Source organism: Dama dama, chromosome 28, assembly GCF_033118175.1.
Source record: "Dama dama isolate Ldn47 chromosome 28, ASM3311817v1, whole genome shotgun sequence".
Taxonomy (NCBI): Eukaryota; Metazoa; Chordata; class Mammalia; order Artiodactyla; family Cervidae; genus Dama; species Dama dama.
The window spans coordinates 15621416-15649405 of record NC_083708.1 but is presented as its reverse complement, the minus strand read 5'-3'; the positions used below and the strand labels follow the sequence as shown (position 1 = coordinate 15649405).

Genomic DNA, 27990 nt, shown 5'->3' with positions numbered 1-27990 from the left:
AGAAGGACAATTCAAACTGCTATGACTCCTGTGGGAAGGGATATAAAGAGCACTTTACATTTTACTTCAAATTATTCTGATGCCATTAATGATATATAGAAGGCAAAATAAATTGCGAACTTAGAGAAGACAGTAGACACCAGAATCATTTCTAAAATATGTTTGCACTATTTTAACATTTACTGAGTTTTCCCTAAATAAAATATCACATAAATTGTGAGAAGACTGTCTTTCATCTGGATTCTCACCGAAGATGTTTATTATTTTGGAGAATATTTTATTACAGAGCAATGCTGATCATAGTATTTGAATCACCAGTATGACACAGCTCTGTCACTCTAAGCTGACGTAGCTGCATTCAGGCCTGTTTTATATATGGATGTTAGCAATGGATTACTTTGTTCTGTATTATAGTATAGGAGTATCCAAGCCTTCACATACTGAAGTATGTGTAGTAATGTGTAATTAACATAAATATATTTAATTTATATAATACAAATATATTAATATAAATATATTTGTGATAAATACATAATTTAATAATTACTTCTTTTATGTAACATCACTATATTTTTAACTATACATGCATATACAGATGCATATACATGTATGTGTAGGTTAATTCAGTGCAGTAAATGGGGTATTACAACTGTTTTGAAAAGGTGACCCCAAGTCTGACAGGATAGAGGATGAGTAGTATTAAGTAAAAGAGAACGGGACTGAGGCCAGAAGCAAGGCATTTTAAAGGATGAATGAAAAAGAAAGGAATGATGGGGAAGAGGAGACAGACAGGTAGCACCCTGGGAGACAGAAAGTTACCAAAGGAGAACAAAGTCTGAACAAGACGTTGTCAGCATCAGCAGATGGTTCAGCGAGGCTGATAACTGAAAGTAAGCTAATGGATTTGCAAACGGGAAGGGCAATGGTGATCTGGGAGCAGGGTCAGTTAAAGCAGCAATAACACTGCAGTGAGTAAAAGGGTGAACAGAAGAAAAACAGAAAGCGCGAACAGAGAATTTGCTAGCAAGGGAAAGAGAAAGCAAAAGAACACGGAGATGACAGGGTACAGAAAGGAGGTTTTGTTTGTCTCTGGCTTTGCTTGGTTAGGCTAGGAAAAAACCTCGGAGAGGTTAATTCAAACTTATTTTACATATCAATTCCTCTGATTACAAAGTTTTAAGAAATATTCTCTCCTACAAACTGAAATGCTTCTAGATGATACATCATTTTTTTAAAAAAAGGTAAAATAAGATTAACAATGAGCTGTTAATTGCTGAATCTGAGTGGTACAAAGTGGTTCACATGCTCTTTTTGAATACACTTAAAACTTTCCACAATAAAATTATTTTTACAATATTGTAGTGGAAAACCACCACTACAATAGTGTAAAGTAATTAGCCTCCAACTAATAAAAATAAATGGAAAAAAAATTTTTTTTAATAAAATGCATCTTATAATTGATTTTAAAAAATTATTTTTAAAAGAAATACACTCCAAAAGATGCTCAATTATTTTTCAATTTTCTATATAATCATATCCTGCACTATCTCAAGGAGAAGGCAATGGCACCCCACTCCAGTACTCTTGCCTGGAAAATCCCATGGACGGAGGAGCCTGATGTGCTACAGTCCGTGGGGTTGCTAAGAGTTGGACATGACGGAGTGACTTCACTTTCACTTTTCACCCTCGTGCATTGGAGAAGGAAATGGCAACCCACTCCAGTGCTCTTGCCTGGAGAATCCCAGGGACAGGGGAGCCTGGTGGGCTGCCGTCTATGGGGTCGCACAGAGTCAGACAGGACTGACTCGACTTAGCAGCAGCAGCAGCACTATCTCAAATGTTAAGCTGATGATACTCATTTTTACTAAAGATGGGAATACCAGACCACCTGACCTGCCTCTTGAGAAACCTGTATGCAGGTCAGGAAGCAACAGTTAGAACTGGACATGGAACAACAGACTGGTTCCAAATAGGGAAAGGAGTACTTCAAGGCTGTATATTGTCACCCTGCTTCTTTAACTTATATGCAGAGTACATCATGAGAAACGCTGGGCTGGAGGAAGCACAAGCTGGAATCAAGATTGCCGGGAGAAATATCAATAACCTCAGATATGCAGATGGCACCACCCTTATGGCAGAAAGTGAAGAGGAACTAAAGAGCCTCTTGATGAAAGTGAAAGAGGAGAGTGAAAAAGTCGGCTTACAGCTCAACATTCAGAAAACTAAGATCATGGCATCTGGTCCTATCACTTCATGGCAGATAGATGGGGAAACAGTGGCAACAGTGGCTGACTTTATTTTTCTGGGCTCCAAAATCACTGCAGATAGTGATTGCAGCCATGAAATAAAAAGACGCTTTCTCCTTGGAAGGAAAGTTATGACCAACCTAGACAGCATATTAAAAAGCAGAGACAGTGGACATCTGCCTGTCGGCTCTTGTACTACGTGTCTGGCTGGTGAGCAGACGCAGAGCAGATATCATGGATCAGGTAATACAGTTCGTTGAGCCAAGTCGGCAGTTTGTGAAAGACTCAATTCGGCTGGTTAAAAGATGCACCAAACCTGATAGAAAAGAATTCCAGAAGATTGCTATGGCAACAGCAATAGGATTCGCTATAATAGCATTCATTGGCTTTTTTGTGAAACTGATCCATATTCCTATTAATAACATCATTGTTGGTGGCTGAATAGCTTTTTAGAAAAGTAGTTTTCATCTTGGGGATTGGTAACAAGTGAGGATTTGAGAAGCTGATGGAGCAGAAATTTGTCTGTGTGTTTTATGTTTTTCTTTCATTTCTTCCACGTCCTAGCTACTGTGAATAGTGCTGCAATTCCTCAACTTATTGATAAGCAGTCTGAATTAAATTAACTTGAGGGTAATGTCTAATTCTAACTCTCCAGGCATCTCCATGTCAGGTCTACAGAAAACATGAACACACAAACCCAGTGGACAATGATCTAGACCAGCAGTTCTCCAAGTGTGGCCAAAGGACCCCTGGAGGCTCTGAGACCCTCGCAGAGAGTCAACACAGCAAAACAATGTTCAAAGTGATACTAAGGCATTTGCCCTAATAATGCAGAACCAATGATGGGTAAAACTTCTACCACTTTAGCTAGAGTCAAGGCAGGGGAACCAAACCGTACCAATGGTCACGGCTGCCACAGTAAAAAGGAGGCTGCCTCATGTTAAGAGTACCTCTGATGTGAAACTAGAGATTATCATACCAAGGAAGTAAGTCAGAAAGACAGAAACAAATACCACAGGACATCACTAGCATGTGGAATCTAAAATATGACACGAATTAACCCATCTGTGAAACAGATTCACAGACACACAGGAGACAGGTGGTTGCCAGGGGGGAGGGAGCTGGGGGAGGGGTGGAGGGGAGGCTGGGGTTAGCAGATACGAGCTTTCATATACAGAATGGATGAACAAGGTCCTACTGCAGCACAGGGAGCTACATTCAGCATCTTATGATAAACCACAACGGAAAAGAATATAAAAAAGGAACATATGTATATGTGTGTGTGTATATATAGCTGAACCACTTTGCTGTACAACAGTAGTACAATATTGTAAATCAACTATATTTCAATAAAAATAAATACCTCCAATGTTGTTGTCGTTGTTGTTGAGTCACTCTGACTCTTTTGTGACCCCATGGACTGTAGGCTGCCGGGATCCTCTGTCCATGGGATTCTCCAGGCAAGAATACTGGAGAGTGTTGCCATCTCTTTCTCCAGGGAAGCTTCCCAACCCAGGGATCAAACCTTCATCTCCTACATTTCCAGGTAGATTCTTTACCACTGAGCCAGCAGGGACGCCCCAACTTCATTACATTTTGATCCTCAAATATAAATCTGTCATATAAATGGGGATTGTGCATAAATTACTTCCACTGTAAAACAAAGTATGATGTTGCCCCAAGGAAAACATTCATGAGAAAGTTTGAGTTATCATTTTCAGAAACTGATGTTTTTTCACAAAACACTATTTTCACTGGAAAGAATGACTAACAAACCTTGGTTAGTTACAACAAACCTTGACTAACAAACTCAAACTTGAGTTTTTGGTAAACAAGTTTTGTTATTCTGAGGGAAGCCTGTCACATCAAGGAAAGCAACTGACAGTGTTCGTTAACGATGATAAAATTCAAATGAAAGCAGAATCTGGGAAAACCTGCATCTGTCGCCTTGAACATAAAACAATTTATACTGTAGAAGTATAAATACTTGAGCTTTCTGATGAGATTACATATATTTTGACGGTCTGCATAACTCAGGGAAATAGTATGTTCCAAATGGCCATTACATCATAGTATGAAATTACATATGAGGAGAGAAGACCCATTTAAAGCGCAAAACTGAATAACAAATTTTAATGTAACAGGATACAAAAAAATTACTGATATGGTTTAAAATTCCACTTGGGACTTTAAGAAACTACCATTTGTTTAGTTGTGATGAATGTCTGAAGCATACACACAATTAACTGAAAAGGTCAAATTAATACTTCCTTCCCCAGTAAGATATCTGTGGGAGGCCAGATTTTCTTCATCCACAGTTCAACCAAAAAAAATAAAGAAAAATAATGCAACAAACTGAATCATGAGCAGATATGACAATCAAGCTATCTTCTATTGTCAGACATTAAGGAGTTTTACAAAAGTGTACAACAGTGACACTCTTTTCACTAATTGGTGTTTTGGAAAATAACTGTTTTTCATAAAACATGTCTTTTCTGCTAAAATGCATGCATTTTTATTTTTAAATAGATTACATATTTTTAAAACTTCTAGTAAATATCAATAATATAACTAAACAGATAAGCAAAATCTTTACAGAGTCCTCAATAATTAAAGAGTATAAAGGAGTCCTAAGACCCAAGATCTGCTGATCTAATTAAAACCTCACCAAATCATTTGCTGGCAGTTCACACACTTGAGTCATTCAGCATCTAGGAAGAGCAGTGGTGCATGAAAGAAGATACACGTATATTACATAACCAGTGATGAATACTATAATACAGGCACGCTTCCAGAACAGTAAACTGGGGAAAGCTACTGTCAAAGATTTAATTCAAGCAGGTTCTGAGAGATGGGTAAACCTGACTAAAGGAGAGTATTCCAGACAAAGGCCTGGTTGAACTGGAGTAGGGAGATGCAAAAACCGGGATGTGTCTGGGGAACAGGTCAACAGGGCCAGGGCTCAGGACAATGGCCAAAGTGTGATGAGAGCTCAGGTGAAAAGTGGGCCAAGAGATCAATCCACAAAGAGTGTCAAACCCCACAGTAAACGTCTGGGCTTGCCACTGTACTAAAGGGGTAAACAGGGACTCTCATTGAGGAAGAGATTACTACAGTCAGATTTCTACTCTGAAACAGAACTCTAAGGCAATGCACAGGCAGCGCTTACACGGAGGGCAAAGGCCAACGCCGGGAGCCGGGCAGGGGCGCAGGAAAGCCGGCCTTCACAGAGCAGGACGAGTGACGCGAGGAAAGACGGGTGAAGTCCCGAGCGTGAACCATCAGGGTAGGGAGGAGAGCACAGCCAAACGGGGGAAAGGCAGCTTCTGCCTGGAGGCGGCCGGGAGGAAGTGTGTGAAATGGGAAGGTGTCGGTGAAGAGGATACCTTCAGGGATCGTCTATAGTTCATGAAGATGTCTGCGGAGCATCAGTTTGGAAACGCTGCTCAAGGTAACACAGAAGGCAATCTGAGGGGAAAGCGGCATGAAGTAAGAGCTGATATAATTATCAAAACACGAACAGAGCGGGCAGAGCCAAGTGCCAAGCACAGCATTTCATGAGACGTGAACAATAAAGGCACGGGCGGAGAAAATCAAGCAGCGAAAGCCGGACCGCAAACGCTGGGGGTCTGGGAGAGTAGACCACAGGCGCTGAGGAGGAAGAGTTCAAGGAAGACCAGTCAGTCAGTAGCTGAAGAGGCTGGAATAGAAGAATGACCTAAACGAGGCCACTGGCTCTGTTAATGAGGCGGTTACAGAGTAGTCTCTGTTGAGTGTTCAAGGAGAGAACACAGATTACAATGGAACTGGGTTCACGGCCTCATTAGCAAGGTATTAGGTACAGGAAATTAATATTTTACTCAGGACTACGTGAAATTGTGTGTTTCAAACAACAGCTTGTCTGCTTTTCAACTATAACAACTGTTTCATAAACTCTCACTCTAAACTTTATCTGTTATTTTTAGAGAATGTATTTCAGCCTCATGTAAAACACTTACTTTGGCATTTAAACAGAACACTAACATTTACCTAATACATTTTTATGACACAAAAAGAATTTACTGTTGTGCTATATATTTAACCTCAACCTACTGCTTAAAAGAACATTATTCTTCATCTAGATAAGCCTACTAAAGTACATTTTAGTACAAATACAACAAACAGCATTTAATGAACCCATTTTCTCAATCCCTTTTTATTAATAGTATCAAGCACAGTATGAAGTCAACCTCAATTTAGGCATATTCATATGAAATGTGTGTTTAGCCTGGTCTGTGTTTATACAAAGGTCATATGTGAAAGACCCAGACTTATTAGTATAATCTAGAAAACAATCATTTGTTTTACAAAAAGATTCTTCCCTTTACAAAAGTAGTCACTTATTGGGATCCTGTAAACAAGCAGCTTGCCAAGGATAACAAAAAATTACAATTTAGTTATTTAACTTATACAAAACTTGACAGCAATACACTGGCTTAAAGAAAACTAATAAGGTAAGTGAAAGGGGTAGTGGTTAAGGGATTTAAAACCACTACCAGCCAGTCGTCTCAAATGGTTTACCCTCTACATGTCCACAAGGTCTCCCCTCTCATCAGTCTGAGGAGAGGCTGGGGCCCTGCGAACAGCAGGAATTAGTGGGTGGGGACATCCAAGTGCATCGCAGAGGACCTATCGCCCTGGACAAGAAACCTCAAACCACACCACTGCCTCCTGAGGGTCAGGACGTTATCACCCTCGTTTCGACAGAGAAGGACACATCGGCTTAATCCTCAAAGCTTCAAGTCTTTAAAAGAACACAGAAAAGAGGAAACCTAACATTCTAAACGGGACAGAGGCTCCGGATCCAGACCACCTGAAGACACCTTCAGCCCTGCCCCCATTACGGTGTCACCTAGACAAGCTGCTGGACCTCAGTTTTCTCAGCTGCAAAAGGAGGGGCGCCGCCCCACAGGGTCCACGTTAGAACTCATGAGGACAGGACTACAGGGCACCGAACGTGGTGGCATGTCACTGGCGCTCGGGAACTAGCAGAATTGTACTGGGCCCGCTCCTTCAATCATCATCACGAGACACTGCTGTCTTTCACTGTTCAAGCATGCTGAAGTACTCGGGTGTCTGTAGATCCCCAAAATAGTCTAGGTCAATGTTGTTGCCAAACAGCAGGATCGCAGAGAATAGGACCAAAGTGCATGAGATTCTGGGCCACTTCCAGAGGCACACTGTTAATAAACAACAGCCCACTTTCTGACATGCTAACATTCTATGCAGCTGTCAAGCTATCTCCATTTATGCTAATAACTCGTGAAAATCATCACAGCAAACAACTGGCTTATAAATTCCTAATTTATGCTGCACACCCCCCCTCTTCAAAAGCAAATTCATCAGTAGAATCTATCTCTATAAAATACAAAATTCTGACTGAAATTTTATTCCCTGACTTCTACTGGGTTGGCCAAAAAACCATCTGAAGGGAATCTGGTCATATGCTCAAATTCACTCAATTCTCTTCCTCCCCTCCCCCTCCCCACCACATCTGATAGAAAATCTTTCTTCTCTGTCCGTGGAATTTTCCAGGCAACAATACTGGGACAAGTTGCCATTTCCTTCTCCAGGGGATCTTCCCGATCCAGGAACCAAACCCAAGTCTCCTCATTAGCAGGTGGGTACAAGACAACTAATTTTACATTTTAAAATAGTTTTCTCCATCATCTCAATAGCCAACACAAGCCACAGTTCTGTTTGCAACCTCAAGCACAACAGATACATAAATCATCTTGCTCTTCTCATCTTCAACTCAGTAATGACAGACCAGAAACACAGAGAAAGTAATTCATTCCCTCTCGAAACACACACACATGCATACTTTGTTCTTCCCCAAAATACCGAAAGGATAACAGACAGCAAATCATGCCCACAAACCAAAACACAGCTGTTTCATCTAATTTTAGAAAAAAAATAACAAGGAAAGGGAGAAAAGTTCTCTCTGGAATAACTCAATCCTCAAATCAAGGAAATTCAAACAGCATAACAAGGAAAAGCCGACAGCCTCAATCCTTTCCCGCGGGATACTAATTCTATCAGCATCAAATCAAAATAAACAGTGTGCTTTCAGAAGATTTCACAAAAGTTTGAACTCGCTCCTTTCAGAAAAAGGCTCACCTACAGGAAAAAAAAAATCTAAATATATGATTTCCAAGCACAGGTGTGATTTTGTTTACCCCAAACCTGTTTACTTTTTCCACCACGCTCTTTTAAAAACAAGCTGAGAAACTTATTTGTTCCCCCCAAACCCCCCAATTATAACCTTTACATAGACGTACCCTTTATTTGTATGTTAAAGTCTCATACCCAGGTGTTGGTTACTGATTAATTTGCTCTTTTTTTGGAAGCTGTGAATAAGACCCAAGCTAGCTGCTGCTTAATCTGAATAAAATCTTGAACTCCTTCCCCTGGAACCCATAAGAGGGGAAATATAAATTATTCTAATTGCCTTGCCTCGAGTAATGCTCATCAACTAGCGACCTTCATGCCATCTCTTTAAGGCAAGAAATCTTTTTCTTTAGTAATCTTCAGGAATCTATCCAAAGTGAAGAGCACAGGTTTAAACTTTTAGCCAGAATTCAGATTAACTAGGTAAAGTTGGCATTAGCAGAAGGCAGCTCTATAACAGTACACTGTGACAGCTTCATACAGAAATTTAATGTGTCTTTAAAAGGACTTGGGGAAGAAGAACAATTATTTCATAATAGTCCTACTTCTATGAACCGTATTCTGGTGTTCCTGCTATCAGTCCAAGTTAATAGGAAGTATAAATTTCAGAAGGCAAAGGACTTTTCTTGCCAAAATATTTTAAACTTAATCAGTAAAAGATTTTTTAAATGAAAAACATTCAATCTCTCAAACCAAGACTACCCAATGAAGAGAATTTCAGAAAGACTTATTAAGGCATAACAACACATGAATAAAAGTGCTTTATGTTAACCTACCTAGATTATGTTTTTCCATCAGGCTATATTGGTCATCACATTTCCTAATTGTTTGATTAAATGAGAAAGTATTTTCTAAAAGCATGTAAAAGACAGGCAGTCTCAAGCACTTTGCAGACAATCACAAAGCTACAAATTATTTAAAATGCACCAAGGCAATGCAACAGAATCCCAAAGTTTCCATTCAATGCCTGAGTTATTCACTTGCTCCACTGCACCCCCTTCCCTCCTCTACTCCACTCCTGCCCAAGGCTCCCTACCCAGAGCCAGGCTAACTGGTCTCCCCAGCTGCCTGGCAACGGAAGCCACGGGCCAAGACCCAACCTCCCCGCTCCCTGCCTTGCAGCCTGGGCTCCTACCCGCCCTCCTCCTCGAGGCCAGCTCTCTCCTCCCAGGATCTCTGGAGAACTGAGGGCGTCTCACCACTGCTCTCCCCTGGGCACCCCCCCCACCCCATGTTTGCTTCTAACCCCTGCGGTCCCTTCACCTGCGCCATCCAGGATGCAGTCTCCTCTGCTGGGACCTGACCTGCTGTGGCTAGCAAGCCAAGACTGCTTATTCAGAAACAGTGCATTATGAAAAAAATCCAGCTAAAAAGTTTTAAAAGGTCTTAAGATTTAAATGAGGATTATTTATATAATACTGCTGTGTGTGTGTGTGTGTGTGTGTGCGCGTGCGCACGCGCGTGCACGCGTGCACATGCGCGCAGTCATGTCAGACTCTTTGTGGCCCCAACGACTGTAGCCCACCAGGCTCCTCTGTCCATGGGATTCTCCAGGCAAGAAGACTGGAGTGGGCTGCCATTTCCTTCTCCAGAGGACCTTCCCGACCCAGGGATCGAACCCGAGTATCTTATGGCTCCCACACTGGCGGGTGGGTTCTCCACCACCAGCTCCATCTGGGAAGCTGCTCTGCTATTTGTATAGTCATTTACAAATTAAACACGACCAGCTCCCTTCCAAATGAAGCTGGTTAACAAGCTGAAATACTCTCCACGATTAAAGTGTGAAATTGAACACTGCACTGTCCTCTCAAGATAAATGCTGTGAGCTTCAAATAAGCTTAAATGAAAAAACAATCATGGAGAGATTCTGGTAACCGATATTTCACTTCCTTCTACCGCATGCTGCCTGGTTAATCCAAGCAATGTTTTGGTGTTATTGCCAACACCCTCCCAAAGCAGAGGATGAAGAAAAGGTGTCAACCAGTGGTTCTCAAATTTTGGTGCACAAATAAATCAACTGAGAAGCTTATTAAAATGCCATTGCCCACACCCCACCCACATCTCTCTGATGTCTTTTTACTAGTCCCCCAGATAATTGTGGTGTGCACCTGTTTTTAAGTACTACTTAAAACAGGTCAACCCTTCAAGATTTCACGTGAATCTCCAATACATAGCTTGTTTTTCCTTTTGGATGAACATTCCACGTTAAACATTGGGAAAACCCCAATGTAGTAACAATAATACTGTACCCTAGCCATGTGCTTTCCCTGTATTAGTGTCTAATCCAGTCCTCACGAGAGCCACACCAGGCAGGTAATACTGTAGCCTCCATCTGACAAACTGCAGCCAGAGAAGCTAAGCCGTGTGACCCTGGTAATAAGAGCAAAACCGGGATGCCCTCCCCTCTGCCTGCCTTCCCCCTTTGGAGCTGGACAAGCAAGCCCTTTTCTCAAATGCAACTCTGGGGCCTGGGGGCTGGAATAAAGAGGGTCGGGGTCAGCAGTTAGGCAAACAAGAACGACCCACCTTGTCCCTGCCCCCCACAACTCCCCCCACTTGCCCAACAAGCTCTCCTGGCCCTCCGCGCCCACCCCTCACTCACCAAGCCCTCCCCCGCCCCGACCCCGCGCTGTGCCATGACTTGCGGGGGGCACTCTCTCCACGTGCGCGTCTGCAACCACAGACTGCCCTGGCTTCGCCCAGCATCGGCTGGGAGCTCGAGCGAGTTTCACATGCCGGTGTCTCTGTTTCCCAAGACCCAAGAGTCACAATGCCAAGGGCACTGCAGTGACACAGTGATTAACCGAGCTGAGGTGCATACAGCACTCCGCTGACACAGTACCCAACACACGGCGCGCGCTCAGTAAACAACAGCCGCTGTTAAAATTACACTTCGCCAGCCCTCTCTCCTCTCTCTATACTCTTCTCTCAGCCTGGTTTCCTGAAACTGTGATAAAAGGTGGAACATGTTAGTGTTTGTCAGGAGTCGACTGGTAACAGGGCTGTGACTCAGTGGACTGAAGGCCAGGAATAGAATATTTTAGAGCAAATAAGGCTTTCAGTAGCCCTCAGATTGTACCACTTTGACAACTATTTCCCAACCTTAGGGTCAGCCCTGTTAATCACATACTAGAATGAAGAGTCTATAATTAACTCGATTCAAAACAATAATAAAACGTCACTCAGTACAAGGACTTGGTTTTAATTTATCACCTTATCATGGACCCTTAAAAACAGCACCTCCACGTGACAGACACTCAAATATCTGTGGAATGAATGAAGGCATATAGATACCAACACAGTCACACCTTACAGCTCATTAGTGAGTCTTTATAAAAGCAAGATAACCATCAGATCAATACCAATGTGCCAAGTCATAAAATTTATTTTCAAAATTCCCCCAGAATACTTTTCTCCTTTTTTAAAACTAATTGTGGTTTTCTCTTAAAAATTCTACAACTAGAAAAGTTAATTACCAACACTGACTCCATTCATCTACTGAAAATGTTAAGAGTAGTTCTATAATAATGCATCATGCTCATCTTCCACCTTACATTTAAAAAAAGAAAAAGGAAAAACAATAGTAACTACATATTTAATAATCATCACTTTAGTGACCCTGATTATCCAAAATTTTCTGACCCATCTGACTTCAACCCATAAAATGAAATAAGTCACTGCTGAGAGGTTGATGCGAAGAACTGACTTCTTGGAAAAGACCCTGATGCTGGAAAAGACTGAAGGCAGGAAGAGAAGGGGACAACAGAGGATGAGATGGTTGGCTGGCATCACTGACTCCATGGACATGAGTTTGATAAACTCCAGGAGTTGGGCATGGACACGGAAGCCTGGCGTGCTACAGTCCATGGGGCCGCAAAGAGTCATGCACGACTGAGCGACTGAAGTAACTGATGAAAGGTTAACCCCGACTAACAACAAAGAGCTAGGAGACCTGGAGGAGGGCGGATCTATGGGAACATGCGGGTAGAAGGTCCAATTCTCAGGGACGCTCCTCAGCAACCTCCCACGTGACCGTGAACAAAGTACTGCAGTGGCCATTGCGTTTGTTCAGGTTTTCCCATAAGACGGTAGGAAATACCAGAATAAATGTTTTGACCAACCCAATACTTTTTTTTGGGGGGGGGTCTCCATTTTCCCATCTATAGATTAGGAATAAATTTATCACATCTACTTAATCAAGTTGCTCTAGGAACAAATGTACATAAACAAATTCCAAAACAGCAAAGCGCCGCATGTGTAAGGTGTTCACTTCTGACATAAGTCTTCAGGAGGTTTTAAACGGATGCGTCTGTTTATCTTTCTTTTCGCACCTGCGCCATGCTTTCTGTACCCTAAATCCAAAGATCTGCAGAACAGGGAAGAACCAGTGTCCATTAACAGCTGTATTTCAGACACAATGGACCCTCAGTAAATACTGGTTGGAAAAGGTGCTCATCCATACAGAATAGAAGTATTTCAAATCTGCGATATGGAACACCTTACCATGTAAAGGTTAAGCAGCAGGTTCCCTTCCAATAAAAGAATAAGTGCCGGAACCTACATGGGCGATGCCCGTGGTTCCGCGGGGAGCACCGCCTGGCTTGGTGCACGTCACTCGGCAGGCATGTGAATATCACCCGAGGAACGTGCCTAGGTATTTTGGTTTCACTGGAGACCTGCTTTGTGAATACAAAAGGACTTCCCCCTCTCTCTGATACTAGCAAGGTTTCTAGCCGGATCAGTTCTTCCGGTTTGACTTCCCACGCTTCAGTACTCACAGGGAGAACTCTTGCTGACTTGTGGTCGTTTCTCAAACCACTGTGTCATTCTTACACTACTAGATAAGAAAAAAAATCATCTCTGAACACCATAATTAGGAAGATATCCTAATAGTTACATTTTAAGATTATTAACAGTCCACTAAATGTGTCAAATAAAAGTGTAACTATTTTAAATGCAGACTGTCCTGGTTCCTCTTAATATTATATATCCCTCAAAAACAGAATTAGCTTATTAAGCTTTAGTTAGTTCTTGATTATACACACACACACACACACACACACAAAGCAGATGTGTTACAGATCATCCATTAATAATTTACACTTAGCCCTTGGATGGTGGTGTTGTATTTACAGTTGAATATGAATTATCTTCCAGATGCAAAATTCCCCGCAGTTTAAAACACCTATAACAGAAGTCACCCAACTCCGCCTTCCTACCATTTTTCTGCTTATTTACTGAACCACATTCTACTGCCGGAATGACTCATTTGTTACAGGAGGTGGACTTGGTGTGCTCATTTTTGTTCTTTATGTCTATTATAGCTCAAGGGACATTCCTGAAATAAACACAGGCCGTTAAAAAAGCTGTTCTAATCGAACAGGTCACCATTTAATCATGATCTAAAAACCATTTCCCCCCTTCGTATTACACAGTTAATTATGTATTATTTAAAAGGCAACTACTGTATTTATGGGCAATAGTCTACCTCATTTTTAAGTTCTATCCTCACCAAGAAAATTATGCTATTCATTTTAGCTACAATGAAAACCAGTGCTACATTACAGTCTGATTCTAGTTCCTATAACCCACCAAAATTAAAAGTGCACAATACGTGTAATATTCTGGAATTTACCCCCAAAATGATAAAGCAACATCATATCACTGTTTAAGAATGTCCACCTAAAAATGAAGAAAGAGAATTCAAAATTAGTTCCACTGTCCCATGTCCAGTCTTTCTCAACATCACTCCTCTGTACCTCCTTCAAACCTGCAGTTACATTCTTTAGCATAATACCAGTTCTGTGGGTTTACCAGAAGTCTATCAAATGTACCCGCTCTGGTGGAAAGGACTGAGCTTTCATGGTTGGAGGTCTTGAGTGTGAATCCAGACTCTCCCAGGAATGACAGGACCTCAAGAACTTGAGCAAATACTTAATCTCTGAGACTAAATGTTCGCAAGGGACAATTTAGGACAGGTGGTGCTAGTATAAAGAATCTGCCTGCCAATGCAGGAGACTCAAGAGACACAGGTTCGATCTCTGAGTCAGGAAGATCCCCTGGAGTAGGAAGTGGCAACCTGCTCCACTATTCTTGCATGGACAGAGGAGCCTGGCGGGCTACAGTCCATAGGGTCACAAAGAGTCGGACATGACTGAGCACCCACACACACACAAGACCACCAACCTTGAAAATTATTTTGTAGATCAAGTTCCTCAGTGTTCTGCTCATGACAGATGCTTAATAAATGACAATTTTATCCTACTAAAGGGCCAGTCACCAATTACATTAATACAAAATATCTCCTAAGGATCACAGATAAACTGTATGGAATTTATTACAGTTGCCATACTTTTTTTCAATCTTTTACTTAAAATGTTTTAATATAGAGAAATAAAAAATTCACAAAGTTTAAATATCTTTGTAAAATTGCCATTTGACATAACAGATATGGTACTTCAATTATCAGCAGACTGTAAGGTTTTCTTTAAAAAAAAACATCTGGTGTGCTTTCATTTATTCAAACCTCACGGTCATTTCTTTAAAATTTTATTTAAAAAGCTGCGTTTTATTGGGAGATTGGGATGGACACATCTACACAATTGATACCACGTATAAAACAGACAACTGATGGGAACATACTGTATAGAACAGGGAACTCTCCGTAATGCACTGTGATGTCCTAAACGGGAAGGAAAATCCAAAAAAGAAGGGGTATATGCATATGTATGCCTGATTCACTTTGCTGTACAGTAGAAGGTAACACGACACTGTAAGCAATTATACTGCAATAAAAATTAATTAATGAAAAAAAAAAGAAAGTTATATTTTAGAACCCGTAGATAGCCGGGTTATCTAAACAATGGACTACATAATCTACCACAGTCTCCAGGCAAAGTCACAACAGGATGAGAAAAGGGCCTTCAGCTTCTCTCAGATTTCCTGGCCACTGTTATTTTAAAAGCTGATCACACAAACATAAACAGAGGAAAAAATCCATTTCAGATGAGCTCCACGGGTTACGACTTATATTTTTAAGACTTTGCATGAATTTACATTAAATTTTGCATTAGCTTATTACATTTTTCTTGTCCGTGTTTCCAGGCACTAATGAAAAAATATATATATTATACATAGTTTAAAATATTATATAGAGAGTTTTTAATCATCTTTTCTTGAAGTTGCTCACCACTTCCATTAGTCTCTCTTAAAGTCAGTTTTTGAAAACTAAACTGTAACTTAAAAGCCAACAATAAATAGCATGTCACACAGAACATACAAGTGCAACTGGGCAAATGTGCATAAGACTAAAATAACTTTTGTTTACCACTATGCAAATAATTCTGTGCAACTGAAATTACTCTAAATGAGCTGGATATTTAAAAGTCAATGAGTTATTTCAAAAGGTTGCTTTGTTTCAAGCTCTGGGTATAGACCAAGTTGTGGTGTTACTAAAATTAATAATAAAAGACACCAAGGTAATTTTTTCAGTAAACAATTTCCAATGGCAAACCACAAGCCAAGGAATCTAAGAAGTTTAGTTAATCTGTAGAGAAACGTCCTTTTGCTGCCAACCTTTGTACCATGACCAAGTTCAAGATTCCCATTTTATAGTGTGAACAGCCTTCAGCTAAATCTTAAAAATAACACTTTTTAAAACTCTCAAACCCTGACGATATTTAGCTATATTGCATCTATATGGTCAGAGCACAACAACCAGGAAAACTTACTTAGCATGAACAGCAGCCTATTAAATTGGGGCAGAGTTCCTAGCTCCTCAGATTTGTAGATTAGGATTTAAGCATTCCTCCACTACAAACTTCACGCCGGATAAAACATACCACTCTTTCTAAAACTGTATGGAAATATTTCTGATACGGATGTTCTAGTAACAATAACCCTATCAAACTATTTCCTTACCCCAGAGCTTGAGCAATTTTAATCGTTTTAAAGAGTTTTGGAAACTAACAACTATGAAAAGCTCTTGTTCAGTAGCAGATACATAAATTAACATACCCAAAACACTAGACTAACCAAAGACTAAAAATGCAACTTTAAATAGTCCCAAGCCGGGCTCCTATATAATTAACAGTAATAGCAGCTGATTCTCACATCCCAGAACAAAAAGCATTTTTTCTGCACTGAATTTTAAGCTCGTGAACGAAAGAGAAAACTGTCACGGAGAGTCCAGGTCTAAGCTGGACACCTGAGTGCTCTGTTTCAACCTGGGAGCCAGAGATGATACACAAAGGTATCTTGGTGATGATAAACCCATGAAAGGAGACTCTCATTGTCCTGTGGAAATGAGACCCAGCCCCGAGCTCCAGGGAACCGCCGCCGCCCGGGCCCACTCATCACCTGCTTCACCCCCGGCGTCCTCGGGAGAAGAACCGAGCCGGCTCGTCGACCCCGGGCGGCGGGCGGAGGCCTCGAAGAGAGGCCGGGCTCGGACAGCGAGGCTGCAGAGGGCGAGACGGGGGCGCCCCGGACACTCACCGGTGCGGACGCGAGGGCAGGTGCGCGGCGGCGGGGCTACCTGTCGCCGGTGAGGCTAGAGGGTGGGGTGCGGGGCTGACGAGGGCGAGGAGACAGCCACTGCGAGCGCCGGCACCGGGACGGGGCGGCGGCGGCGACCGGTCTCCGGCTCGCTTCCTGCTCAGACAGATCCCGGGTCCGTCTCCACCCGCCGGCCGGCGCCCTGCCGAGTCCCCGGCCCCGCCGCGCGCACGTCACGGCTACGGAGCGCCCGAGGGGGCGGGGAGGCCGCGGGCCCGGCGGGCAGAGCGCGGGCGCGCCGGGAGGGGGGGCGCGCGCCGGGAGGAGGGGGCGCGCGCCGTGAGAGAGCGCGCGCCGGGTGGAGGGTGCGCGCGGGGTGGGTGCGCTCCGGGAGGGGGACGCGCGCCGAGAGGGGGGCGCGCGCGCTGGGAGCGGGGGCGCGCCGGGAGGGGGCGCGCTCGGCGCGGGGCCGCCCCGCCCCTCCGCTGCAGCCCGCGGCGCCGAGCCTCCCGGACCTGGTGGGCGCTCGGCTACTCTGGGAGGAGCCGCCCCTGGCCTGGCCGGGAGCCCTAGTTCCTGCCCCCGCGAAACCTCCTGGTTCACGGGGCTGTTGTTCCCGGCGCTTGCAGAGCCCCCCTGCGGACTGTGGGTGCAGGGACGGTGCAGTCTGACCGCAGCAGGAATCAGTTCCCGGACGGAGAAAGTCGTTCGGGGACGGGGCGAGGACCCGGAGTTGTGGAGCGGGCGGGCGGGCGGGCCGGGCCGCCTGGCGGAGGCGGGGCGGGGGGCGGACTCGCCGGTAGCCCCGGGCTGCGCTGCCGGACGAGGGCGGTCACCTCCCCGTGCAGCAGACTTGCTATTCTGCTTTTGGGAACGGGGATCTGAGATGGAAATTTTGCATTTCTTCTGCCCTTCTCCCACCGCCGTATACACAGAATAGAACCCAGATATAATGTTTGTTTTACTGTTTGTGCAAGTGACATACCTGTGAGTCATATTCCAACGTTTAATATGATGAAAATATGTTTTGCCTTTACGACAAAAAAAGCTTTTTTTTTTTTTTTTTTTAAGAAAATGAAATGATGACTATAATGCTGAAAGTCTCCGCTGAAAAAAAGTTAGTCGTACTCACAACAGAGAATTACCCTGAGAACATAACCCGGAAACATTCCAAGTAGCAAGGGGAAATCTTCAGGAAACCTACAATATTCTGATCAAGGACTGGTTTGGGAAAGCTTTGGGAAATCTACAAGATTGTGATGGGGACAAGTTTCAGTTATTTAGATGTTCCACAGTTCTAGGCGGAGAAGGCAATGGCACCCCACTCCAGTACTCTTGCCTGGAAAATCCCATGCCGTCCATGGGGTCGCTAAGAGTCGGAGACAACTGAGCGACTTCACTTTCACTTTTCACTTTCATGCACTGGAGAAGGACATCACGACCCACTCCAGTGTTCTTGCCTGGAGAATCCCAGGGACCGGGGAGCCTGGTGGGCTTCCGTCTATGGGGTCGCACAGAATCAGACACGACTGATGTGACTTAGCAGCAGCAGCAGTTCTAGGGGGAAAGCTAAGTTATGATGAGGTATCTTAGCATAGAGTTAAAACATAAGATATTAAGAATAAAATAGGGAAGTAAGAAAGAGGAAGAGGAAACCAAGAAAGGAAATAATTGGCAGCAATCTCAGAAATTTAATTCCAGATTGCCAGGAGGTAAAACTTAATTAGATTTCAAAACGAATTGGAAAAAAGAAAAGGAGGAGGAGTGGATGGTTTCAGTTCACTGCTTTGACTTCATTTTGGATTTAAGATTAAAAGGCTTTAGCAGACCAATAGAAGCCCATACACACAACTTACTGTGAGTAGTGACTTGATTTTCTCTCTCTCTCCCTCACCCTCTCCCTCCCCTTCCTCCTCCACTTGCAATTCATTACTGTCTCTTTGCCCCTAGCTCCCTGTTTCTCTGGCTTCCCTGGTGCCTCAAGGTAAAGAATCCATCAACCCGTACAGGAGTGGAGGGTTGGATCCCTGGTGGGGAATATTCCCTGGGGAAGGAAATGGCAACCCACTCCAGTATTGTTGCCTGGAAAATCCCATTGACAGAGGAGTCTGGTGGGCTACAGACCATAGGGTCGCAAAGAGTCAGTCTCGACTTAGTGACTAAGCAACAGCCCTGACTGTCTGGTGTATCTGTTTCCTCTTCCTAGCAATACTATCTTGTTTCAGGCCACCATCCGTTCATGTGTCGTATGCTGCTTTAGTCGCCAAACCAATTTCCCAGGCTGCAATCTTGTCTGCTCCTAATCCAGTCTCTACAGTACCATCAAATTTACATTTTGTAAAGTGAAAGCCTGGTTAGGTATTCCTCTCTTTAAACTCTTGTGGTGGCACTCTACTACCCTTGGTGTAAAGTCCAAACTCCTTGGTGGTTTGGTCGCTAAGTCCTGTCTGACTCCTGCGACCCCATGGATGGTACTGCCAGGCTCCTCTGTCCATGGGATTCTCCAGGCAAGAAGACTGGAGTAGGTTGCCATTTCCTTCTCCAGGGGGTCTTCCCAACCCAGGAATTGAACCCAGGTCTCCTGCATTGCAGGCAGATTCTTTACCAACTGAGCTATGAGGGAAACCCAAACTCCTTCAGTTCAGTTCAGTTCAGTCGCTCAGTCGTGTCCGACTCTCATGAATCCTAGTACACCAGGCCTCCCTGTCCATCACCAGCTCCCAGAGTTTACTCAAACTCATGCCCATTGAGTCAGTGATGCCATCCAGCCATCTCATCCTATGTCGTCCCCTTCTCCTCCTGCCCCCAATCTCTCCCAGCATCAGGGTCTTTTCCTATGAGTCAACTCCTCGCATGAGGTAGCCAAAGTGTTGGAGTTTCAGCTTCATCCATACATGACCACTGGAAAAACCATAGTCTTGACTAGATGGACCTTTGTTGACAAAGTAATGTCTCTGTTTTTTAATATGCTATCTAGGTTAGTCATAACTTTCCTTCCAAGGAGTAAGTGTCTTTTAATTTCATGGCTGCAGTCACCATCTGCAGTGATTTTGGAGCCCCAAAAAATAAAGTCTGACACTGTTTCCACTGTCTCTCCATCTGTTTTCCATGAAGTGATGGGACCAGATGCCATGATCTTAGTTTTCTGAGTGTTGAGCTTTAAGCCAACTTTTTCACTCTCCTCTTTCACTTTCATCAAGAGGCTTTTTAGTTCCTCTTCACTTTCTGCCATAAGGGTGGTGTCACCTGCGTATCTGAGGTTATTGATATTTCTGCCGGCAATCTTGATTCCAGCTTGTGCTTCTTCCAGCCCAGCGTTTCTCATGATGTACTCTGCATATAAGTTAAATAAGCAGGGTGACAATATACAGCCTTGACGTACTCCTTTTCCTATTTGGAACCAGTCTGTTGTTCCATGTCCAGTTCTAACTGTTGCTTCCTGATCTGCATACAGGTTTCTCAGGAGGCAGGTTAGATGGTCTGGTATTCCCATCTCTTTCAGAATTTTCCACGGTTTATTGTAATCCACACAGTTGAAGGCTTTGGCATAGTCAATTAAGATGTCTTGTATGATCCTTCAGCTGTTTTTGTTTGACTAGCACAGTGGGATCGCCTTTGTCTTTTTCTTTTCATTGAGTTTGCATGCCTCTTCATTGTTTCCTAGTTTATCACCGTGCTCAAATCCATAAAGCTGTCCTAAACCAGGCTTCTTCACAGACAGAGTTACCTTTCTTGGAAATTGCTGGCCTTTTAGATTACTGCCTTAGCCCTGCTTACTTGTCTCGTTTCATTTCCACCCACTGTCTTTTGCCATTTCTTGTACTCTACATTCAAGCCCTTCTGAAGTGCTTGCTATAGAACAAGCAGAACAAACCGCTATGTTATAGATTACATTGAAGTGTTGCCAGACCAAATGTAGTTAATTCTTCAGAGTAAAGCCTATTGGTCCTCTCCAAGAAGTGTTCCCTCAAAACCTTATTTCAAAACTGAGGTGCAATATTGTGTTCTCTCTTAGCACCTATTGCACGTACATCTTCCAACACTCGTTTCCCCATCGGTACTTTAGTTATCTACAAGTACCGCCCGCCTGGACTGTACGCTCCTTGAGAGCAGGGTAGGGTCCTTAATTTGTCTTCGTGTCTCTAGAGCCAGACATGATGGCCTTCACATCTCATTTAACAGTGCCTGCTGTTGTCATTACCGAATAAATGGGACGCACGGATAAACAAACAGCAAGCCTATAGCCAACTCTAGGAAACTGAGCTTATGTCACTAAGCACGGTGGACATAACTATCTTACCTGCTGCCAACACTCATCTTAACAGTGTATTCCATATTTATGTTTGTAAACGTTTCAACTTCACCCTCACTCATTGAATATTTGTAAGACTCTTCCCCAAGTCTCTTTGTGCTATCCCATGGATTCCTAAACTGAGATCCCCAGACTTCCTATCATAGATGGGGTCTCCAAGAACTACCTCTGAGATCACATGCAAAATCTTGTGATTTGGTTCTTTCATTTTTTATAGGAATCAATACTATAGGTATCTATGGAGTCTTTCCATCTTCCCTGTCTAATAGTCAATTTAATAGCTTCAGCTGCATTCTTTGTTGCCAACTCTTAATGTGACGCAAGCCAAAAACCACGCAGAAACTCATTCTCTTTCCTCTCCCAACTGCTTCGAATTATTCCCTTGCCTATCAGTATAATGATAGCATGACCATCCACTCGTCATAAGAAGTTGTGGGGTTTTTTTAGTCACCCAGGATCCCTTCCATTCCTCACTCCTAGTGTTGGAGGCACTGAATGTAGTTCATCCTATGTCCTGAATTATTGGATTGGCCAAAAAGTTCATTCAGGTTGTCCCATAATATCTTAGAGAAAACCCTGAATGAACTTTCTGGTAGATCCAGTATTTCTAAGCTGTTGTCTTATTTTTCATCTTCCCTGAGATCAGGCCATCATCTTCTCTCATCTGAACTCTTGCCATTGCCTCTGCTCGGTCTCATCCACTCTCTCACCACTCCTAAAGAGTCACCCCATCCCCCAGGTCTGATCATGTCATCCCCTTTACCACGTCCTGGTAATCAGTGAAATCACTCATTTCAGAATCCTTCCCAATCCTGAACCTGCTCCAGTCATAGGAATTCAGACATGCCAAACCCTCTCATGATGCTGCTCTCAGGATTCAGAACTCAGTCTGTTTTCTGCTCTGTTCTGACTGGGGCAGAATTGTTTTTCCTTTTCCCTCTTTTCCAGTATAGGTATGAGTCACAGTAGATGAGTCACAGTATAAGTATATGACTTATAGTATATCTCCAACATATATGACTTATAAGTCATATTATAGCACTTATTAACTGGTATTATTATTATGTTTTTATATTTGTTTCTACCTGTAAAAGCTTTCCAAAATAATTGAGCCTTTTGATTAGAAATTGTGCCCTATTACATTTTTATCCCTAGAGATGAGCGCAGTGCCCGCCTCATTGAGTTAATATGATAACAGTGCTGAAATTGATCCACTGCCTCCTTGTGCCAGCACTGTGCCAAGCACTTCACACAGACCCCCCCCCCACTAAGTCTTCCCAGTCTTGTGAGGTCACACAGTGAGCACTGGCTTTTTACCTGCCTCATTTCTAACCTCTCATTCTATTTGTGGAGAATCCGTCATTTTGAGTCTTGGTGGGAACAGGGCCCACTTCGCAGTTTGAAAGCTGAGTATGGCTCAAGTCCTTGTCACCACACCCTGGTAACTAGGGTGTAGTCAGGGCATGGGACCCAGGTTACGTCAGTTGGAGGCACTCACCTGAAACTTGGAATCTGCACAAAGTGCCACAGAGATACAGAGATGACCCCCAGCGGTGTGTATCACTGTGGCGACCAGGGTCTGGTTGTGACATTGCCGATGGTCATGGCCCTGCCCATTTTACACAGCGAGTTCTCCACCATCCCGTTTTTCTTCCAGTACAACCTTTTTCCAGAGAAGTTAGCCAAGGTTTATTTTCCTTTTAATATTTATTTATTTGTTTGACTGCTGTGGGTCTCAGTGGCGGCATGCGGGACCTTTAGTTGTGGCATGTGCGGTCCAGCTCCTTGACCACAGATGGGACCCGGACCCTCTGTGCTGGAAGCATGAATCTTAGCTACTGGACCACCAGGGAAGTTCCAGCCTGAGTTCATTTATGTTGCCTTCAGCAAAGAAACCTAATTGATACAGAAAGTTCAACTGTTATCCCCATCCTACAAAGGAGGAATGAGTAGGTACTCAAGCATTATTTAAAGAATAAATGAGGTATTTACATATCGCTTCGGGAAAAAGTTTTGACTTGCTTTAGTTATTAACAAGTTTGCGTTAATGATGATCATCTAGAATTTATAGGAAACTAAAATACAGGGAATAAGCAGGTCCCTAAAGAGCTAGTCTTATGATTTTTTTCCTGCAGGTATTATTTAGCCCATCCTCAGATACCGTCAACACCTATATCTCCCATACTCCCATATCAGGAAAAATATATGCTTAATGTAATCACTATAAAAGCATGATCTTTAAAAAAGATTAAATCATGTTTTGAACATCATTCCTGAACATACTCTCTAGAAAGAAAGTAGGCTAATATATGTTGGAAATAATTCCTATATAAAGGACAAAAATTAAAACTGAAACCTCATTTATTAATGTTGTTGTCATTCGGTCACTAAGGTGTGTCTGACTCTTTGTGAACCAATGGACTGTAGCATGCCAGGCTCCTCTGTCCTCCACCGTCTCACAGAGTCTGCTCAAATTCATGTCCATTGAGTCAGTGGTGTTATCTAACCATCTCATCCTCTGCCACCCCTTTCTCCTTCTGCCTTTAATCTTTCTTAACATCAGAGTCTTTTGTGAGTCAGCTCTTCGTATCAGGTGGCCAGAGTACTGGAGCTTCAGCTTCAGCATCTGTCCTTCCGATGAATATTCAGGATTGATTTTCTTTAGGATTGACTTTAGATTTGATATCGTTGCAGTCCAAGGGACTCTCAAGAGACTTCTCCAGCACCACAGTTCAAAAATATCAATTCCTTGGTACACAGCCTTCTTTATGATCCAACTCTAACATCGATACGTAACTGCTGGAAAAACCATTTCTGCCATTAGAGTGGTATCATCTGCATATCTGAGATTGTTGATATTTCTCTCGACAATCTTGATTCCAGCTTGTGATTCATCCAGGTGGGCATTTCACATGATGTGCTCTGCATATAAGTTAAATAAGCAGGGAGACAATATACAGCCTTCTCATACTGCTTTCCAAATTTTGAACCAATCAGTTGTTCCATATCTGCTTCTAACTGTTGTTTCTTGCCCTACAGACAGGTTTCTCAGGAGGCAGGTAAGGTAGTCTGATATTCCCATCTCTAAGAATTTTCCACAGTTTGTTGTGATCCACATAGTCAAAGGCTTAGCGTAGTCAATGACGCAGAAGTAGATGTTTTTCTGGAATTTCCTTGCTTTCTCTATGATTCAAGAAATGTTGGGAATTTGATCTCTGGTTCCTCTGCCTTTTCCAAACCCAGCTTATACATCTGGAAGTTTTTGGTTCACATACTGCTGAAGCCTAGCTTGAAGGATTTTGAGCATTACTTTGCTAGCATGCGAAATGAGTGCAATTGTGTGGTAGTTTGTACATTCTTCAGCATTGCCCTTTTTTGGGATTGGAATGAAAACTGATGTTTTCCAGTCCTGTGGCCACCGCTGAGTTTTCCAAATTTGCTAACATACTGAGCCACACACAATGGTGTGGTCACTCATTTATCAATAGATGCTTTAAAAGAAAATTCCTTAACCAGATCAACACACATCTCATCATTCTAGATCCTGGAAGTTTCTGTAGTGTTTTTCTTATTTAAACTTGCACCTAGTTTTTCCTGAGTTGTTATAGTGGTCTTATAATTAAAACTGAGAGACCTCTTGGTCGCCCACTGTCTTCTCAGTCCCCGCTCCTGATGGCCCTGAGGGTATGTGTGCCGGGGGCAGCTCCCAAGAGGAGGATGCGCTGGGGCTGGGGGGGTGACCAGGAGGTGAAGCGTCACTCTTGCAGCAAGGATGGGGAAGACCAGGAGACAGCAAGGATAGGCCCAGGAGCAGTGGCATGCAAAGAGGAACAAGCAGTAAAATATCTCAGCATAGAAAATGCCAACCAGGAGACTGAAAACAAGGATGAAAGGGGGCAAGACGCTAATAGAGGAGAGCCTTTGGCCCTCCTTTTGGAAGCTGTGTACCTAGAGGAAATCATAGGTGCTTCCATGTTAGGCAGCCCTTTCTGCATTATAGATGGGACATGGCTCAGAGGCTTGCAGAGCCACAGGCAAGGATGAGAGAGGAGAATATGGAAAGGACTGGGGAGGAGGTGAGACAACTAATGGAAAAGCTTTGGGAGAAGCAGTTGAGTCATAGTCTGCGGGCAGTTAGCACTGACCCCCTCACTACGGCCATCATGATGAGTTATGCCTTATGCCTTCATGTCTGATGCTTATAGAGAGACACTTGCTTCCTAAATTTACATGTTCATGACAGACCTTTGTTGTAAATCTTTTGGTATTGTTTCTTGTGGGCTTCCTGTTACCGGCTTCTCATTGACTGTTGTGTTTTTGACCCAGTCTGTTAAGTTTCTATCAGCAGCAGTTTTACCTATTGCATGGACAGATGTTCATTATATATTGTGAAGTTAATAAAGCAGTTTAAAAAAGCAAAAAACAGCAGCAACAACAAATAAACCTGAAACAGTACTCTAACCAAAGGTCATCACCTCAGACACTTTCATTGAACTGTCAAATGTCTTAAAAATAATGTTTCATCTAATTTGCCATATCCTGTGATCTCCAGCTCAAGTGGGATAATTTGAAGAAAGGCAGGGGAAAGAAGATTATTTTTTCTTTCCAGATTTCAGTGGGTCAAATGTAATCTAATCAAGTTGTAGAAATTTTTTTAAAAATGTGTGAAGGCCCCTCTAGAGGTGCAATATTATATTAAAACTCATTTAATTTGAGGTGAATAATGGGAAGAGAAACTAGGTGCCAGGCCTGTGACCTGTGAAGTCACTTAATCGCTCTGAGACTCAATCTGCTCATCAATAAAATAGCAATGATAATGATACCTCCTCCTCAGGGAAAGGACTAAATAAGATAATACAAAAATGCAAACGTTTTGCAAACTAAATGGAGGTTTGCAAACAGCAAATTACCAATCCCATGGATAGACCATGTAGACAATAATAAATGCATTTGTAAGAATACATGCCCATATAATCTTGAACTTGTTACATGCTAGAAAAGTTTGAAATATATTTGAGCAAGAAAAATATAAATCTTTAAAAGTAAAACCAATGATAAAATTTATTTGACGTTAACTTTGCTTTAAACCTAGAAATTAATATGAGAAGTCAATTATAGGATTTCTTCTAAGGTGCTGAAATATTAATGTTTAAAAAATCCATAAAAATTTATGTAAAAACATATAATTTCTAAAAATTTTCCCAGTCTAGAGAAGTCTTTCTGCCGTAGCTATACTACTTCTAGGAATATAGTGAGAAAAGTAGTTGATTATTTTTGTTGCTTATTATGAATGAATGATTACAGTTGAATTTATGGATATTATTTAATTAAAAAACCAAAATGTCCAATTTAAGGAAGCCTTAAGAAGCTATCAAAACAAGCTTGAATTAAATTTTGAGAAAAGAAATTATGCATACATATTTGCTTTAAATAAATAATCTGCTTAAAATATTCAGTGACACAATTTGGAAAGGTCAGTTCTGCATAGCCTGCTTAAATAGTCCCAGAAAACACACCAAAACAGTAGTGGTGTTTAAAATCTTCAAGATTGTAAGCTTTACAAATTAATCCCAGTTTGATTGCAAGTTAATTATTTTCAGTGACTTATTAATCTTTATTTAGAAGTTAATATCATAAACAAGTTTCAACTCTCAGGCTTCATTTAATGCCCACTGACATAACCTGTGCAGATCTCCACATTAGCACACTTCCTAATAATAAAGGATGTTTTATTTACAAGTCTGTGAGCTCACCAAGATCCTACTGGTCCAATGGGTTCATAAAAGGTGTGCATTGAGGAAACTTTTGTGCAGTGGACCTGAGCTGAATACACATCAGATTTTCCATGTGTCCATAATCTTGACAGTCCTTCAGAAATGAATATTTTTAAAACATTTTATAACTGTGTTATAGAAAGGCAGGGTTATAGTCATTGAAATATAAAACCACCATTCCACATATAATTCAGCATTTATTGAGCTGTCACTATACTTATTTTTATTTTTACCAATTCTCCTTCAGTTTCATATGAGTTCAACATTATGATGCTGCTATCTTACAAAAAATATAAAAATGAAAATAAATTGTGCCTTCTCTCAAGGTAAATAACATATTCAAAGTTGATATTGCATAATGCGAAAAATTACTATGTATATAATATTTTTAAAAAAGACTTGGTGTGGGGAGTACTATGTAGACAAATCAGTGATACACAGTATTATTCTGGAAGCAATGTTTGTTAAACAAATGAAAATATTGGCAGTGACTGATTTCCTTGCCTTAAAAATAGTAGTATCTTGAAATAGACCAAGGAAGTATCAAGTAATCTCTGACCAGGAAGTATCTAATTAAATATATGTCAGAGTTAAATATTATCCCTCAGTTAATAATAAACGTGAGTTTGAAGTGAACAAAGCCTTCAATGGATTCACAGAGTAATAACCGGAGTTCATTCACTTATGCTTTATCAAGTATACCAAATGGTTGTATCAGTCAGCCTTTGCTGTAACCAACAAAATTTCAACGGCATATAGCTAAAAGCAATCATTTTTCTTTCTGTCAAGTATGTAGGTTGCCTGGGACAACTCTAATTCAGGCTGCTAGTAAATTCAGGTCTGTTCTGTGTCTCATTCTAGGGGTCAGAGTGGCTACCTGGGGGTACATTCTCCTTGAGGTCAGAAACCTGCTCTATTTCCTAACGCCTCGGCTCAGAACTGGTACCCTGCT

General features: G+C 42.2%; 2 protein-coding genes across 7 annotated transcripts in view; one reads left to right on the top strand and one right to left on the bottom strand.

Annotated features, from left to right (window-relative positions):
* The window catches only part of MYO6 (myosin VI), a 157662-nt gene extending 140501 nt beyond the window's left edge, over positions 1 to 17161 (bottom strand). For 4 of the 6 annotated variants that reach the window (XM_061131771.1, XM_061131772.1, XM_061131773.1 and 1 more), the window contains exon 1: positions 16953 to 17160. The gene's annotated coding sequence lies outside the window, so the exon portion shown is untranslated. Of the gene's footprint in view, positions 1 to 16814; positions 16933 to 16952 lie in introns of those variants that run through there. The other 2 variants (XM_061131768.1, XM_061131769.1) reach the window with 2 other exon arrangements.
* On the top strand, positions 2427 to 2808 carry LOC133048074 (protein transport protein Sec61 subunit gamma-like). The gene has a single exon (XM_061131624.1). It carries the CDS (start codon positions 2481 to 2483, stop codon positions 2685 to 2687), a length of 207 nt encoding a protein of 68 aa, XP_060987607.1. The 5' UTR covers positions 2427 to 2480; the 3' UTR covers positions 2688 to 2808.
* Positions 17162 to 27990: the final 10829 nt, after the last annotated feature.